The 16,685-nt window shown below is 41.6% G+C and overlaps 1 protein-coding gene across 1 annotated transcript in view; it reads left to right on the top strand.

Annotated features, from left to right (window-relative positions):
- Positions 1–16,685, top strand: part of EEPD1 (endonuclease/exonuclease/phosphatase family domain containing 1) — an 83,767-nt gene that overhangs the window by 63,498 nt on the left and 3,584 nt on the right. Inside the window, exons 3-5 of the mRNA XM_077811031.1 lie at positions 4,384–4,494; positions 10,469–10,603; positions 12,075–12,207. Coding sequence (XP_077667157.1) covers positions 4,384–4,494; positions 10,469–10,603; positions 12,075–12,207 — 379 coding nt within the window. The remainder of the gene's footprint in view (positions 1–4,383; positions 4,495–10,468; positions 10,604–12,074; positions 12,208–16,685) is intronic.

The following is a 16,685-nucleotide window of genomic DNA, read 5'->3' as shown; positions in this document are numbered from 1 at the left end:
TTAACACTTCTGTGGTCACAGTTGTTATAGTTGTTAAAGTGCGCTCGCAGGTATTCACAGGTTCAAAGTGAGGATGGGTATGTGGAGTGGGTGAAGTCTGGAAATTCACAAGACAAGACTGGTTAGAGGCCCGGCTGAATGTCTAGTGCGGAACTGCTCTGTCTCAGTTCCACAGTCTGTGAAAGGGTTCTTTGGTGCATGAATTAGTTAATGTTTATGAGGTACTTTGAAGATGAAAAGAACTATTTAAGGGCTAAGTATTATTAGTTATTTAGTATTAGGAGAAAGAAATAAAGAAGTAGACATAAGAAGCCTATCCAAAGCTACAGACCAAATTCAAACTAAAGAGCAGAGAACAGGAGGATCAAACTGACATGGCAAAGCAGGTAGAAAGGCAAAATGAGGCAGAGTCAAAGTTCACATAAGGTTTTGTTTTTGGTGGTGATCTCGCTTTCATCATATTTGTTCTTTAAACTTTCTTTCATTCTTGCATTTTTCTCTGAACTTGTATAACTCAGCTCCTGTAGCCCACAAGGCTGTTGGTATTTCACTTTAATCTCGTTATACAACTAAATCAAGAATGAAAGGTAGAAAGCTTTTTTCCAAAACATACCTATTCATGTGTCTGTGATTAGAAACTGATTTCATGTGGTTTTCCGCTCTCTTTAGTAAATAGTTGGTTGTTAGTTGGGCCCAAAGAATGTCTCCAAGTTTTATCTTCCTTTATGCAATATCAATATTTAAATATTTAGTAAAAAACCATTAAATGATCATTAATAAAGTCTCCCTGAAAAGGACTAATTGAATAGCCATTTATAAAACACAATACTTCAGCAAATGATTCCTAATTATATACATGTTTGTATGGTTCCCATCAATGCCATATGTGAGTACCTCCCAAACACTCATGTATTTATCCACCCAAACATTGTGATATTACTCCCGTTTTATGGAGCGGAAATTGATATGCATAGGGAGAAAGTAACTTTTCCAGGTTTCAATATGTAGAGAGAAATTTAATCCAGATGTGTTGAGTCCCCATCAGTACTTTAGCCACGAGGCCCATTCCTTTCATCCAGCAGGTGTACGGTTTGGTTATAGAATAAGCAAGATGACATTCAAAGGTATGCTGCTCCTGTGCCCGCATCTTGTACAGTGTCTTGTGCCTAGGCAAAACGAATGTAAAATGCTGTCAGTCTGCATACGGGAATGGAGAATTCTGATTTGGTTGCATTTTACATCCACTTTATACTTACTTTGCACTAGTGTAAATGACTGCACAAGGTGTAGGGCAATGGAGAATCACTGAGGCCCATAATGTTTGGCCATTTATCTAGCTGACCAGTTGGACAAAAAAGCAAAAGAAAACCCTACCTCTTTTTTCCTCATCACAAAAGTTTTCTAGCAACCTCATGTTCTATTCCCCTGGAGAATCAATGTCAAATCAGGACACTCGTAACTGAAGGTGTGAAAAAAAATATTCAAGAAAGGGAGAACCTTAAACCACCTTCTCTCCTCCCAATTGTCTAGATCACAGGCTCAGTTGTGGCACATTAGTCCTACCTGTATCCTTCACATCATTCTTTTTTCTTGGATTCCAAGGTAGCTCAGATGAGAACTACAAATGTCTTGCTCTGATTAGGTATTCTTGTTGGGAGCAGATTTAAACTCTACTCCTGAATGAGAACAGTTGAGAAGTGAATAGGATTTGAACACAAAGTTTAAGCTGGAGCCACTATTAACTTTAGCTTGATAGTGGCTCCAGGGGCAACAGGAAATGTAGCAACAGAAGGAGAGGCAGGGAAGGGGAAATGGAGGAAGTAATCTGGGGAAGGATAAATTAGAGACTGAATTAGGAGAGAGTTATCTCTGGATGGCCTTATGAAACTATGTTCATCCTTCCTTTTTGTTGTATCTTCTGAATCTTTAAGCCTATCTGAAATAAAAATCTCGTGTTTCAGGGTGGAAGCTGATTGCCAGAAGCATCAGGAAGAGAATTATTTTCCATAGACAGAATTGCACAATTAACAAAGCATATTTTAGGTCTCTCTTGTTTACCTTCCTCTGAAGCACACAGCACAGTACTGGCTGCTGCAGGAGGCAGGATATCGAATTTGATGGTTTGTTCATGCATAGCACATCCTGTGTCCTTGCCTAACATGGTAAAACATTTAATTGATTGGTCAAGCTCTCCTTTTCAGATACCAGAACCACAACAAGCCTTCGCAGCCCTCAGACTTCATGGACTTCAAGTGTCTCTCCCCATATCCCACAGAAATAAAATCAGCTCTGCCTCTGCTAATGTGGTCTTCTTAAAATATCTGGAATCACTGGCAGTTGATGATATAGGTTTAATATGTATTTCCTGTGCCCCTCCTTCTAAATGTATTGATTTGCTACCATTTTACAATTATCTCTACACTTCAGAAAACACATCTCTAGAGATTAGCCACCTGTTTCCCCCTCACTGCCCTGCTTTCCTCCCCCCAAAAAATAAAACTATTAAAACTATTATCCATCAAGCAACTTTAAAAAAACTATAGAAAAATGCATATGCAAAGGCATCTTTAAAAAAAAAAATTTATTCCCTACCTTTTTTTTTTTTTTTAAAGTGGAAGCAAGGTCAGCATTGCTTTAGTAAAGTATGTTGCTGTTTACATTTACTGTAGTGCCCTTTTGGTCCCAAAGCCTCTATGGGAATTTAACAAACTGGACAGCTAATTGCTTCGAGCACCTTTTTAAAGTTCACACTAAATACTACCTGGAAGTGTGTTGTGCTGTGTTAACCCTGGCATCCTGTGAGACAGGTTCTGAGGCCTGTGTATGAGTCACCAAAGTGTGAATAACGGTGTTGTATTAATAAACATAATTACCATGTTGTCACTTTTAGCTCTTTATACGGATCGGTTATTCTTGTTGGTCAACAGGAACAAAAATTGAATATTTGCATCTGCAGTAATGACAGCTTAGGTTAAATATTAGGAAAACTTGCAAAGGAGCAAGCTGTCAAGGGTAGTTACACAATCACTATTACTGAGAATATTCAAGGTTATGCTCAGTATGCATCCATGGGTTCAGAAAATGAAACACATCCTAGTATAGTGTGTTGGATGGAATATTCCACTGCTGACCCCCTTGACTTCCCTTCCAAATTTAATAATCCTGGTTTACTGTAACTTCGGGAAATCTGGATTCTGAAAGGTGCTATAGAAGAAAAACAAATTCTGTCCTATTGCTCTTTTTATAAGGAATTTATTTTTATGAGGAATTTATTTTTATGAGCCCAAGGCATCCTTTTGATCAAGAATTTTGTATTAATGTTTCTTGCCCATCTAAAGGACTCTCTCAAGATGTATTTATCACAGATCTAACTTAAATTAGAGAATGGATAAGGGATGAGGGGTTTTTTCATGTAGACCAAGCACTTATCTGTATATTCATATTGTAAAAAGTGAAGCCTAATGTACTTTGATATTGGATTTTGTGGGCAGGACAGCATGAATTGAGAAATCCCCTTCTCACTTGAGCACAAAGATGACCTAAAGCAAGCAAGCTGAGAGAATTTCAGAGTTTGTGTGCCTCCTCTACTGGAAAAGGAGCACAAGTCAAGATCAGCTGATTCAGAGCAAGTTTTCAAATCCCTCTGATTACATCCCAAATGTATTGGTCCTTTTGAGGAAGAACTGTGTGATCTTTTGCTCCATCCACTTCATTTGAGCACACTTAAATCGTAGCATTGTCAGATCAATTTAGTGGAACCAAAATCTTTGTACTAGTTGAATGCAGGTGCTCTTTTGAATAATGGATATTTTATTTTTTATTTAATATTGTCAGATTCTGACCTGCTGTTCCAGATCCTTGCAGCATAAAGATAGGTGAATTCCTTGTTTAGATTTATAATAAGAACTCTTATCGCCAACAGTGGTTTTGTTTTATGATTTAAATTATTGAAAAACTCATTTAGACAAATTCATCCTTGGTGCAAATTCATCCTTAGTGCAAGTTAGTGCAGAATTTGGCTCGGTGTTCCTTTTATGCAAACTGTCGCCGAGGTTAACGTTTCAGAGTTTCTGTTATGTACTAGTGACATGCGCTTGTTCTCTCTATGTTAACAAGCCTTCCTTTCCACGTCTTGTTCAAGCTGTTGCTGTATCAAAATCCAGGGGCCAGATCCAGAGCTGGTATAAATTGACATCACTCCATTTAAGTCAAGGTAGTTTTACACCAGCTGAGGAGCTGGCCTCACATCCAGAGGTGGTGTGTGTTTAATATTTCAGTAGAGGTTATAATCTGTCATCTCCACTATGTCTATTATTAATACTGCTTTACTCTTGTATGAGGAAAAAAAAAACTCTCTACAAAGCTTTTTCTTTTTCTTTGCAGTTTTGTATGGAGTTGAACCAGCCGACTCTGCCAAATATCCGCAAATGGAAGGGCCCTAGAGGATGCTGGAAGGGTGTTGTTTCCGAGAAACCTTCAGGCGAGCTACATAAGGTACATTAATCCCCAAAGCTTGACCTTTTACTTCATTTTCTTTTGCTCTAGCCAAGGACATATTTTTAATTTGGGCCAAAGCATTCAGCAATTTTTTTTTCGGCAGGGGTGGGGGGCAAGGTTTGCAATTCTCTTCTATTTTGAGCTGACTCTTCTTGTGGTATTTGATTTTACTTTTGTTACTGATTTTTCAAAGAGTGATTTTTTTCTTTCTGTGTAGCCAGGAAGCAAGGAAAAAATATATATTTAAAAAAGAAGAGTGTGTGGCAAAGGCCACACAATAGGATAAGAAAATAGTCCTGCATTCTGCATGCTGACACACTGACGTACTTCCCAAGTACTAGTCTGCTAGTCAGCTAACCTTGTTCCATGATAAAATGTTGGCTGGAAGTTGGTAATGTTTCCAGTTTTCTTAGTTTGAAAATTAAGATCTCACAGGGACTCTCTTCAGTGCTCTTTTGTCATCTGGAAAAGTAGCTTACCTTCTATGTCCCATCAACTGTATCTTGCATATATTTAAAGTACACTGTGGGCACTATTAAAAAATAAACACAGTACTGCAAAAGTGTTACTTTTACTGCAGCACTTCCTATATTAAGAGTGTATATTGTAGCAATGTATTTATCCTGTAATGTAATAACAATTATTTATTGGCACCCACCGCTGTTGACAATATACAAAATATATTTACACTGAGCTAGATTCTGCCAGCCTTCCAGAGGATAAGTAGTGCCTTACTCTTCGAGTAGCTGTCTTATTTATTCCAGTGAGACTACCTGAGGAGTAAAGTACTCTTCAGCATGCCAGGATCTGGTCTGTTGTTATTAAATATGGTAATTTGCATGGCACTTATAATTGTATAGTTGGGTATTCTGCACACCTCATGTCATGAAGATGAGACATGTCCCCATGGAAGGAAATGAATTGTTTGTGGTTGTGCAAGGGGATTATTTTCAGTCTATTCTGGGTATTGTTTTTATGAAACAGATGGTAACGGTTGTGTCCCATTAAATACCTCATCACAGTACTGAAAAAAGAACCCACAGCTTCATTTTTCTCCTCCACATATGAATCATGTTACTATTCAAGTTTGTTCATGGCTTGTTGTGACAGTTGTTGGGTGCTGTCATGGTTTTGAAGTGGAAGCTAAAGAAAAAAAAGCATTTCCTTTACAAATTAGGTACAGCTACTGGGACTAATCGAAAAGCCACACAAGCATCATAAGAAATGTATTCTAGCAATCACTGGAAACACATTGATGATTTGAATACTTTTTAGTAGGGCTGTCAAGCAATTTCAAAATTAATCGTGATTAATCACACTGTTAATAATAGAATACCATTTATTTAAATATATTTGGATGTTTTCTGTATTTTCAAGTATATTGATTTCAGTTACAACATAGAATACAAACTGTAAAGTGCTCACTTTACATTTATTTTTTATTACAAATATTTGCACTGTAAAAAAAAAAGAAATTGTATTTTTCAAATCACCTCATACAAGTACTGTAGTGAAATCTCTAGAATGAAAGTTGAACTTACAAATGTAGAATTATGTACAAAAAAAAACCTGCATTCAAAAATAAAACAATGTTAAACTTTAGAGCCTACAAGTCCACTCAGTCCTACTTCTTGTTTAGCCAATTGCTCAGACAAGCAAGTTTGTTTACATTTTCAGGCGATAATGCCCCCTGCTTCTTGTTTACAATGTAACCTGAAAGTGAGACCAGGCCTCTGCATGGCACTGTTGTAGCCAATGTCACAAGATACGTGTCTGCCAAATGCGGTAAAGATTCATATGTCCCTTCATGCTTCAACCACCATTCCAGAGGACGTGTCCATGCTGATGATGGGTTCTGCTCAATAACGATTCAAAATAGTGCGGACCGACGCATGTTCATTTTCATCATCTGAGTCAGATGCCACCAGCAGAAAGTTGATTTTCTTTTTTGGTGGTTCGGGGTCTGTAGTTTCCACTTCGTAGTGTTGCTCTTCTAAGACTTCTGAAAGCATGCTCCACACCTCATCCCTCTCAGACTGGGGTCGAGTGCTGTAGCTATCCTTAGAAATCTCACATCGGTACCTTCTTTGTGTTTTGTCAAATCTGCAGTGAAAGTGTTCTTAAAACGAACATGTGCTGGGTCATCATCCGAGACTGCTATAACATGAAATATATGGCAGAATGCAGGTAAAACAGAGCAGGAGACATACAATTCTCCTCCAAGGAGTTCAGTCACGAATTTAATTAACGCATTATTTTTTTAACGAGTATCATCAGTATAGAAGCATGTCCTCTGGAATGGTGGCTGAAGCATGAAGGGGCATATGACTGTTAAGCATATCTAGCACATAAATAACTCGCAATGCTGGCTATAAAAGTACCATGTGAATGCCTGTTCTCATTTTGAGTTGACATAAATAAGAGGTGGGCAGCATTATCTCCTGTAAATGTAAACAAACTTGTTTGTCTTAGAGATTGGCTGAAGAAAAAGTAGGACTGAGTGGCCTTGTAGGCTGTAAAGTTTTACATTGTTTTGTTTTTGAGTGCAGTTATGTAAGCAAAAAAAATCTAGATTTGTAAATTGCACTTTCACAATAAAGAGATTGCACTTCAGTGCTTGTCTGAGGTGAATTAAAAATACTATTTCTTTTTTTATCATTTTTACAGTGAAATATTTGTAGTCAAAATAATATAAAGTGAGCAGTGTACACTTTGTTTTGTGTTGTAACTGAAATCAATATATTTGAAAATGTAGAAGAACATCCAAAATATTTAATAAGTTTCAATTCATAATCTATTGTTTAACACCGCAATTCAAACTGTGATTAATTAATAAATTGCAATAAATTGACAGCCTTACTGTTTAAGTTTTAATGTGAATACGTGACAGTACCTCATTGGGTGCACAATGAGCTAATCTATTTCAAGGCATTTTTAATCCTTGGTTGGAAAATGCCATTTCTACTCTCTGTTACTAGATTCACCACAGCATTTGATGGCTGGGGTATAGGAAACCGGAGTTATGCAAGCATTCATTTGCTTGTTTTAAGAACACCATTTAGCTGCACCTGAGAGAAAGCATGGTCTTGTTAATACACTCTGCTGTGACTCAGGACAACTGGGTTCATTTCCCAGTTTTCGCAAAAAGAAAAGGAGTACTTGTGGCACCTTAGAGACTAACCAATTTATTTGAACATGAGCTTTCGTGAGCTACAGCTCACTTCATCGGATGCATACCGTGGAAACTGCAGCAGACTTTATATACACACAGAGATCATAAAACAATACCTCCTCCCACCCCACTGTCCTGCTGGTAATAGCTTATCTAAAGTGATCATCAAGTTGGGCCATTTCTAGCACAAATCCAGGTTTTCTCACCCTCCACCCCCCCACACACAAACTCACTCTCCTGCTGGTAATAGCCTATTACCAGCAGGAGAGTGAGTTTTTGGGGGGGTGGAGGGTGAGAAAACCTGGATTTGTGCTGGAAATGGCCCAACTTGATGATCACTTTAGATAAGCTATTACCAGCAAGACAGTGGGGTGGGAGGAGGTATTGTTTTATGATCTCTGTGTGTATATAAAGTCTGCTGCAGTTTCCACGGTATGCATCCGATGAAGTGAGCTGTAGCTCACGAAAGCTCATGCTCAAATAAATTGGTTAGTCTCTAAGGTGCCACAAGTACTCCTTTTCTTTTTGCGAATACAGACTAACACGGCTGTTACTCTGTTTCCCAGTTTTGTGAGACTTCCTTTGTGACCTTAGCCAGGTGAAGGCGACTTACTCTATGTGCCTCAGCTCCCTTTCTGTAAAATGGGGCGGCGGGGAAAGGAATAATTACTCTTTCTCCCCAGCCTCTGACTATGTGTCTGTGGATATAGCACAATAGAACCCTGAACTCCTGGCACTAATTATAATAATTATAATTAATAATGTGTAGGATAAAGTGCAGTTGGTGATTGAGTCAAGGAGGTCTCTGACTTTTACTGGTGTTATGAACCATTAAAATCTAGCTCAGAGTGGATTAGTTAGGTCAGTTTACAATTTCTAAGAATTATACTCTAGAGCCTCCATCCTCCATCCTAAGGGACCTACAAGCAGGGTCCTTGCTCCTGCACAGAATCCCATTAGCTTTGATAGGACTACCATCTCTATGATGGGATACTGATCCCCTTTGCGGCGTTGGGATCTATTGTAACATCTTAAAAATTAGACCAATTGAATACGAAATATAGAAGTGGTGTAAAGTTCCCCCCGTTACACTTCCAAAAAATTACATATTCACTGTCTTTCTGTATTCCTGGACCCAGTCCAGAAGTCTTTTCTCTGCTTTTACTTGTGCCAAACTCCTACTGAAGTCAATGGGAGTTTTAACTGAGTGACTGATGAATAACCATGAGGAAGCCTGTTTCACAGATACAGAGAAGTTAAATGACCTGCACAAATCACAGAGGAAGTCTATGCCCAAACTAGGAGTAAAAACTGTGTCCGCTGACTTCTGCTGTGATGTGCTTTATCAAGAAGCAAATCTGACTATGCTACTGAGCCACTAGCTATGCCAAGACGTACAGCCTATGTCTTAGCTTATTTAGTGGCTCAGGAGCATAGTCAGATTTGAGCAGTCAGCACACACAATACAATACCATAGCCTAGCCATACGTTGTGTGGTATCTTTAGCACAAACTGCATCCAAGACATTTTACAGTGATCAATAATACAAGATGGTGGATGGGGAGACCCATGCTCCCACACAACCCTTTCATTTGACAGAGGCACCGTCCCTTGCATTTGGTTTCTCAGCCCCTCCAAATGTTGATTTCTGGCTGTGAGTGTAATGAGGTAGTCTGGAGCCAGGGAATGGAGAGAACAGGGGAGAGCTGTTTTTTCCGTCCTCATATTACTTACTGATATGGTACAATAGTCTTGTGCCAGATGAAATAGTTGTGGTACTATTTTAAAGTTTTATGCAGTCTTTAACTGAGCTAGCAAAGAATTTGAGTTCATCCTAATGTCGTCTTACAAAGCCTATGGAAATACAGCACAGTGGATGCTGCTTTTTTATTGCAGCAGGGAATGGAAAGCCATTTCTACTACTGGCTTTAGCTATGATTCATCTGGAGGGAGGTGTTTAAAAAAGGTCAAGTAGAGGCAGAGGGGTGTGTGTGTGAGAGAGAGCAAGAGCAAGAAAGGCAGACAGACATTAGTGACCCCAGCAAGAGCTCCTGGAGATATTATATCTAAATCAGAGTAATTTCCTAGGATACCCAGAGAACCGATCTCAGAGTAGCCCATACTATACCCTTTGAAAGGATGCATCTTACACTGCACCAGACCATACCGCATGCAGCCATTTTACCAGTGGAATAGTTGAGGAGGTTTATTAAATTCAGAGACTGTTGACTAAATTTAGCAGTGCTGTAAGTTACATAGGCCTCAGTTGTCCAGAAGACAGATATAAAGTAGCTGTAAGTAGTGCAAAGCTGTGTAAATTGAGCCCTTGGTGCAAGCAGTTTTCGTTGAGGTCAGTGGAAGTTGTGGCTGAAGTGCCTTGCCACATCTGGGCTGAATTTGGCCATGGAGCATTCTTTTTAGGGTGTTGTGGGCATAAATTCAAGTGAATGGGTAGAGGAGCTGTTTTACTCTCACATTCTACTGTTTGTAGCTTTGCTCTTCCTCCTCCTCCTCCTCGCCTGGCATGTGTGGTAAATTAAACTCATTCTGTGCCTCCACTGGATGCTAAATCAGCACAAGTTGCCCCACATTGCCATGTGTCTCATGTTTTCTGAACAGCTTCCGCCACCGTTGAGGATACTACTGACCTTGGACCCTATGGACCCTAGACGCTGGTGGGAGTGATATGCTCCAGCTGCATTGGGCTGAGTGTAGCCCTTTGTGCGAGTCGTGGAATGATGACGGGAACGGTGTCACGTTTCAGCTTTTGTTACCAGCTTTTTCCCTTTTTAATTGTAGGGTGTCGAATATTCTGGCTTCCTCTGGGACACGACGGCTGGCATCGAGCTGAAGGATGCGTCCTCCCAGGAGAGCGCCCACACTAATGGCAATGGGAAACACGCCTACCCTCCCCCTTACCTTGCACATTTCAAGGTGGTGGCATTGTGTTGAGTTTGCCTTTTTAATTATGCTTCTGTAAAAACGTTTTCGATAGAAAATCTAAAGGAGCAACATTTCCTTTCTAATGACTAAAAGTTGCCTGGCCTTTAATGGAGGCCAATACAGTGACCTGTTATATCATAAGCAAAGCAGCTTGGCTGTACTCTGACTGCGATAAGGCATTAGCAGGCCTTATCCCTCTGTACTGAAGAAGTGAGAGTGAAGGCCCTTCTGCTCTCATGGACAGGGGGTAAACAACAATCAGCAGATCTCAGCAGCATGGACGATGGTGTAGAGTAGGGCATGCTGACTCTCTGCTATGCTCCACCTTTTTATCAACCCAGGGGGAGCACCTCCATTCCCACACCACAGGCTATGCATGGTAGGAAGGGAAGGTATGGGGTGGGGCCTCTATATGTGGCATTGTCCCCTTTAAACTCCGTGGGAACTGTTGGTATAAATCCATGCTAATCTTGTTCAACCTTCACCAAATGAACCCCTTTGAGGGTGGGGCAGGTCCAATAGAAATGACCACAGGACCAGTACAATTATGCCATAAACTCTGGGAGGAGGATGGGAAGCAATGCGGAAGCACAGGGGCTCCAGTAGCCTTGAGATCTGCAGGCTGAGCTCCCCGATGCCTTCAGGGGGCAGGACAGGCTCAAATCTTTCCCTTGGTGGAGAAATGTAAACTCAGTTCCACCAGTGAGACCTCACAAAGTTTGTAAGCTCTTTCACTGGGGCAGCCCCTTTAGGCATGTCAACAAACTCTAGAAGCGTTGTCTGTCTGAAATGGGGTACTTGCCTGTGTTCCTGTATGTGTGTGAACAAAGGAGACCAAGTGTCAATTTGATGCACCTGCCTTCACATAAAATAAACTGGGCTACAGAGGGATCATGGTTTGTGACTATGATGCCTTTGATAATATTTGAATTGATTTCTAGTATGTACAAAAAGGGTCAAAGTTAGGGATACTGCTGCTTGCTTTTTACACACACCAGATGCTGATCTGAGTACCAGCTGCTAAGTATGTGTGCGCTGGGCAAAGAGACCAGTGAACAGTTTTCATCAAGGAGTTGTGTTCCTTGTTTGGTCTCCGTGACATTTTAGTACTGGTCACAATATGGGATAATTAATATGTGTAATAACTGAACAAAGTTGGCGTTATGTGTATTTTCAGTAGTAACGTGTGTTGTGTTGGTACACAAAGTAAAGGAGCTTATTGCTTATGAAAAGCTGCTTGCTTCCCCAGGCCTGAAAGGATAGAACTATATTGCAGCTAGAGCTGCAGAATGTCTGCCCTGGACTTTTCAAAGAAAACAAAAAAATAAATCACACCCTCATCCTGGTGACCAGTCCCAAATGCTAAATAGGTGTGCTCTAGGTGTGAGTGACAGCATGAAAAGCTTATGCCTTTGTGAACTATCCTGAACCTGTCTTTGTTATGATGTTTGCTCCTTTTCAGGTTGGAATGAATGATCTAACACTGGTTAACCTTCATCTGGCCCTTGCACCCTCAGCAGGAGAGAATACAGAGAAGAATCATGATAGCCACAAATTAGCAACCTTTGCACAGACTCTGCAAGAAACACTGAAAGGTATGACTATGACATTATTTTTCTCCAAAGATATGGGCATAGGTCAGCTTGTTTAATACAACTAATCTAAAACTAAGGTCCGCAAACACCCACAACACCTTTATATTCTCACCATCCCTATTTCAGTTTAAAAGTTCTAAGCTATTTCCATCCCATGAGTTTCTCAGTGTGTTTTTCTCTGTTTTTTGTCTGACTTTTAAGGCACAAGCTCCTTGGTACCAGGACTATCTTACTGTGCTGGGCACATTGTTGATCCTGAACAATTAACAGTAATTAGCATGGGGCCTGATTCACTTTGCACTGGTTTGCCACTGATTTATATAGAATTACTCCTGATTGTACACCAGTGTAAAACCCCAGTTCAGCAAAGCTCTACTGATGTCAATGGAATACTCACATGCTTAAAGTTAAACACATGCTAACGTGCTTTGCTGAAATGGGGCTTATGTGAGATCAGAATCAGGACTAGTGATTTTTCATGCAGAAATTGATTGTATGCATTAACTTCAGAGTATTTTTGTAACTATTTGGAAAAAAAACAGTGCATCTTTCAAATCATTTGATGCATATTTAAAAAGAAGAAGAAAGCCAAATCTTACTTTGTTATAAATTGTTGTAAATTCAGAGTAATTCAACTGACAGCATGTAAATCAGAGTAGATTTTGGCACTGAATATGTAATTTAATAAAGGGAAGCTTGACTCTGTCCCACTTCTGACAACCTGCCTGCTTCCTGTCCGGGTACTTGTAGGTTGGGCTCAAACAGTTTCTTATGAGGCTAAGCAGTGATTTTCCAGTACTTATGATTTTTGATATTAGGGCCCTTCATAGGGATAGGAAAAGTGAGCATGTTGTTTGCTGTTTAACAAAGACCAAACAGTTACAAAGTTAGGTATGGAATACTTGTGGCACCTTAGAGACTAACCAATTTATCTGAGCATAAGCATAAGATACATCCGATGAAGTGACCTGTAGCTCACGAAAGCTTATGCTCAAATAAATTGGTTAGTCTCTAAGGTGCCACAAGTACTCCTTTTCTTTTTGCTAATACAGACTAACACGGCTGCTACTCTGAAACCTGTCAAAGTTAGGTATGTGATGATTTTCAGTTTGGCCCAGTTTGGCAAGGTCAGCCGCTTGAAAAGTTCAGAATCTATACCAATCTCCTATTCCAGGAGAGGTGTGGGCAGTTTTTATGCACACTCTCTTGTTTTCCTTTGAGCTGCAAGATGTCAGTCAAGGCTGTTTTTAAGTCGTACTGTGTTAAGTATTTGTTCACATAACTTGAAATTTGAAAGGATTCTTTTAAAAAATGGATCATTTATATAACCCATATGGGCCAAATTCAGACCTGGCATAAGGGGATGCAGGTTTATAGAAGCCAATAGAGTTGCACCCACTTACTCTGGGTCTGAATTTAGGTTTACATCTTTAGAGTTTCATTTTTGTTCTGTTTTCATTTATTTTAACCAGGGTTTAATATAAGAATGGCCATGCTGTGTCAGACCAATGGTCCTTGTGGTTTGGAACTTTACAGAGGCATGGTACTGTTGGGTTGTGTTCAGTTTTTCACCTAAAGCAGGAATTCAGACTCTTCGTCTTGTGTGAAGACTACCATGTATCTTCTCCAAACGAACAGTGTTCAGTCCCACTGAAGTCAATGAGATGACTCATGTACTTAAAGTTATGCATGTGCTCAATTTTCTTCCCTAATTAGGCCATAATATGTGGATAGTAAAGACAGAATTTCACCGGGATACTCAAGTGTGTCACTTAGTTTATGAGTTAAAAGGAAGTAAAGTGGAACTTTAAGGAAACCTTTTCTGCTTTCAGACTCATTTTGTGAACAAATGGCAGGTTTGTTTTCTTGCACACATGGGAAGTGGCACCTGTACATTGGAGGAAACTAGTTATTAAGCATAGCTCCCTCATGGAGCACCCTGGGTCCTCAAGAGCAATAGAGTCTCCTTGTTCCTCCCTCATCAGTGGCCCTGTGGTCTTAGGCCAGTGAGCCCTGGATTCTTAATGCTCTTCCCTCTGGGAGCGATTGAGAGGCTGTCTCTCCTACAGCTCCTAGGAGCTGACCCCATGCAGCCAACTCCCTTTTTTTCCTCTCAAACATTGTGCCTGTCTGGGTTCAATGCACAAGTCTGTGTGATCCCACCCATATTCAAGCCATCCTGGGCCAGCAGCTGGTTGTCCTAATATGTCAGTCAGGCTCCAGGTCCAGTAACTCCTCCTCCCCCTGGCTGGCCAAGCCCCCACAGGCTGTCCATGTATTGAGTGCCCAGTTTAGACAGATCTTTGAGGTTCTGGGAGGATCCTTCTTCCTGGAGCCTCCTCATAGGTTCCCTGCTCTGTGTCATGCCCTTCTCATTATTATGCCATCACTTCCTTCAAGAGTATGTCAGGTCTTACCGCAGCACATGATGGAAATTCTATTTCATTGCTATGGGACTGATCCAAAGCCCATTGAGGTCAATGGAAAGCTTACCATTGAGTTACGTGGACTTTGGATCAGGCCCTGTGAGACTGCTGGAAGGAAATGAGGGCTTCACAATTCTCTGAGAGAAAACAGCGTTCAACACTGCTCATTACCTAGTAGGAGATGGTGATTTACCTTTCTTTGACTATCGTTCCAAGGGATCTAGACATGCCTTCACTAATCACTTTGGTATACAGATGATCAAATAAAGAGATCGAGGAGGGGAGTAGACCATTGATAGGCGTCGTCTTGCCCCGAATCTGCAACGTACAGAGGTTTTTTGCATTTCAATACTGTGGCTGTTGGGTAGGCTAAGAAAGTAGTGTTCTCCACTGCCATAAAGTCAACCAAGTATAGATCAGAGAAACTGTTCCGAGTAGTGTACAACTTAGAGCAGGGGTGGGCACGCTTTTTGGCCCGAGGGCTATATCGGGGTGCGAAACTGTATGGAGGGCCGGGTAGGGAAGGCTGTGCCCCCCAAACAGCCTGGCCCCCGCCCCCTATCGCCCTTTCCCTCTTCCCACCCCCTGACTGCCTCCCTCAGAACCCCCGACCCATCCAACCACCCCCACTCCTTGACTGCCCGCTCCCAGGACCTCCTGCCCCAATCCGCCCCCCCCAGAACCCCACCCGCTATCCAACCCCCCTGCTCCCTGTCCCCTGACTGCCCTCCCGACCCGTAGCCACACCTCTGCCCCCTGACAGGCCCTCCCGGGACTCCCAGGCCCTATCCAACGCTCCCTGTTCCCCGACCCCTGACCGCTCCCCCTCGAACCTCTGCCCCATCCATCCGCCCCCGATCCCTGTCCCCTGACTGCCCCCCCTCCCGCAACTCCCTACCCCTTATCCAATACCCCCCCCCCCCGGCTGCCCCTGTCCCCTTATCATGCCGTTCAGAGCAGCAGGACCTTGCAGCCCTGCTGCCCGGATGGAGCCAGCTGCGCTGTCTGCAGGGCGAGCTTAGGCTGCGGGGGAGGGGCCGGGGGCTAGCCTCCATGGCCAGAAGCTCAAGGGCCAGGCAAGGACGGTCTCACGGGCCGGATATGGCCTGCAGGCCGTAGTTTGCCCACCTCTGACTTAGTGAATATGCTTTGTCTCTGTTTGGAAATAGAACATAGTGGAATCTTTCTCACTCTGAAGATTTTTCCATCTGTTTAATTAAGATCACTTTGATCTGGATGATTCTGGCTATGGTAACATAAGAACCCACAAGACTGGACAAGCATGCCATCATCTCAAAGCTGAGTGCCACCTGATCTTGCCAGCTGAGATTCTGGAAGCGCAAAGCTCTGACTTGTGAGAGGACCTTTGTTACTCACAAATGGTGAAAACTGGGCCAGTGAGGGGCTGTTTGGAGTCAATTTTTTATGAAGATTACTAATACCTCCTTTTGGGTAGAAAAAAATGTACTAGGTTCTCTCAGCTGCTTTTGCTCAGGAAGCCATCCCTTGACATTAGCAATCTTGCTAATTACGGCTTAGTCTCAAAACTTCTTTTCTTGAAGAGAGTGGTTAGGAAAGTTGCAGCAATGTGCCTCTGGGATCCTTGTGCTCCTTTTCAGTCTAGTTTCCAGCAGGGATGTTGTGATTGCATTAGTTTTCTTGGCCAGTGACTTTGGCCAAAGGCTGCATCTCCACGTGGATTCTTTTAGCTATTTCAGCAATTTTTGATATCCTTGTCCAAGAGCAATTGTAGACCTAATCTGAGGCTGGAGAGAGATGCTTTTGATGGCTCAGTTCTTCCTTTCTAAAAGGGGAAGGATGGTCCAGCGATTAGAGGTAATTACCGTGCTCTGCCACCCACTTCACTGCAACATTGTAACATCATGACCCAATGAGATCTGATTCATTTCCCTGCTCTTACCAAGACTGGGATCTTAGTTGGTTGTGAGATAAACATGCAAAACTCAGGACTGATGGATACCATCCTGTGCAACTTAGTGCATGAAAAGTGGTACCCGACCAGATTGGATATAGGCTGCAAGGTGGGAATAA

This window comes from Eretmochelys imbricata, chromosome 2, assembly GCF_965152235.1.
Source record: "Eretmochelys imbricata isolate rEreImb1 chromosome 2, rEreImb1.hap1, whole genome shotgun sequence".
Taxonomy (NCBI): Eukaryota; Metazoa; Chordata; order Testudines; family Cheloniidae; genus Eretmochelys; species Eretmochelys imbricata.
The sequence above is the reverse complement of the archived record's forward strand: the minus strand, read 5'-3'. Positions and strand labels throughout refer to the sequence as shown.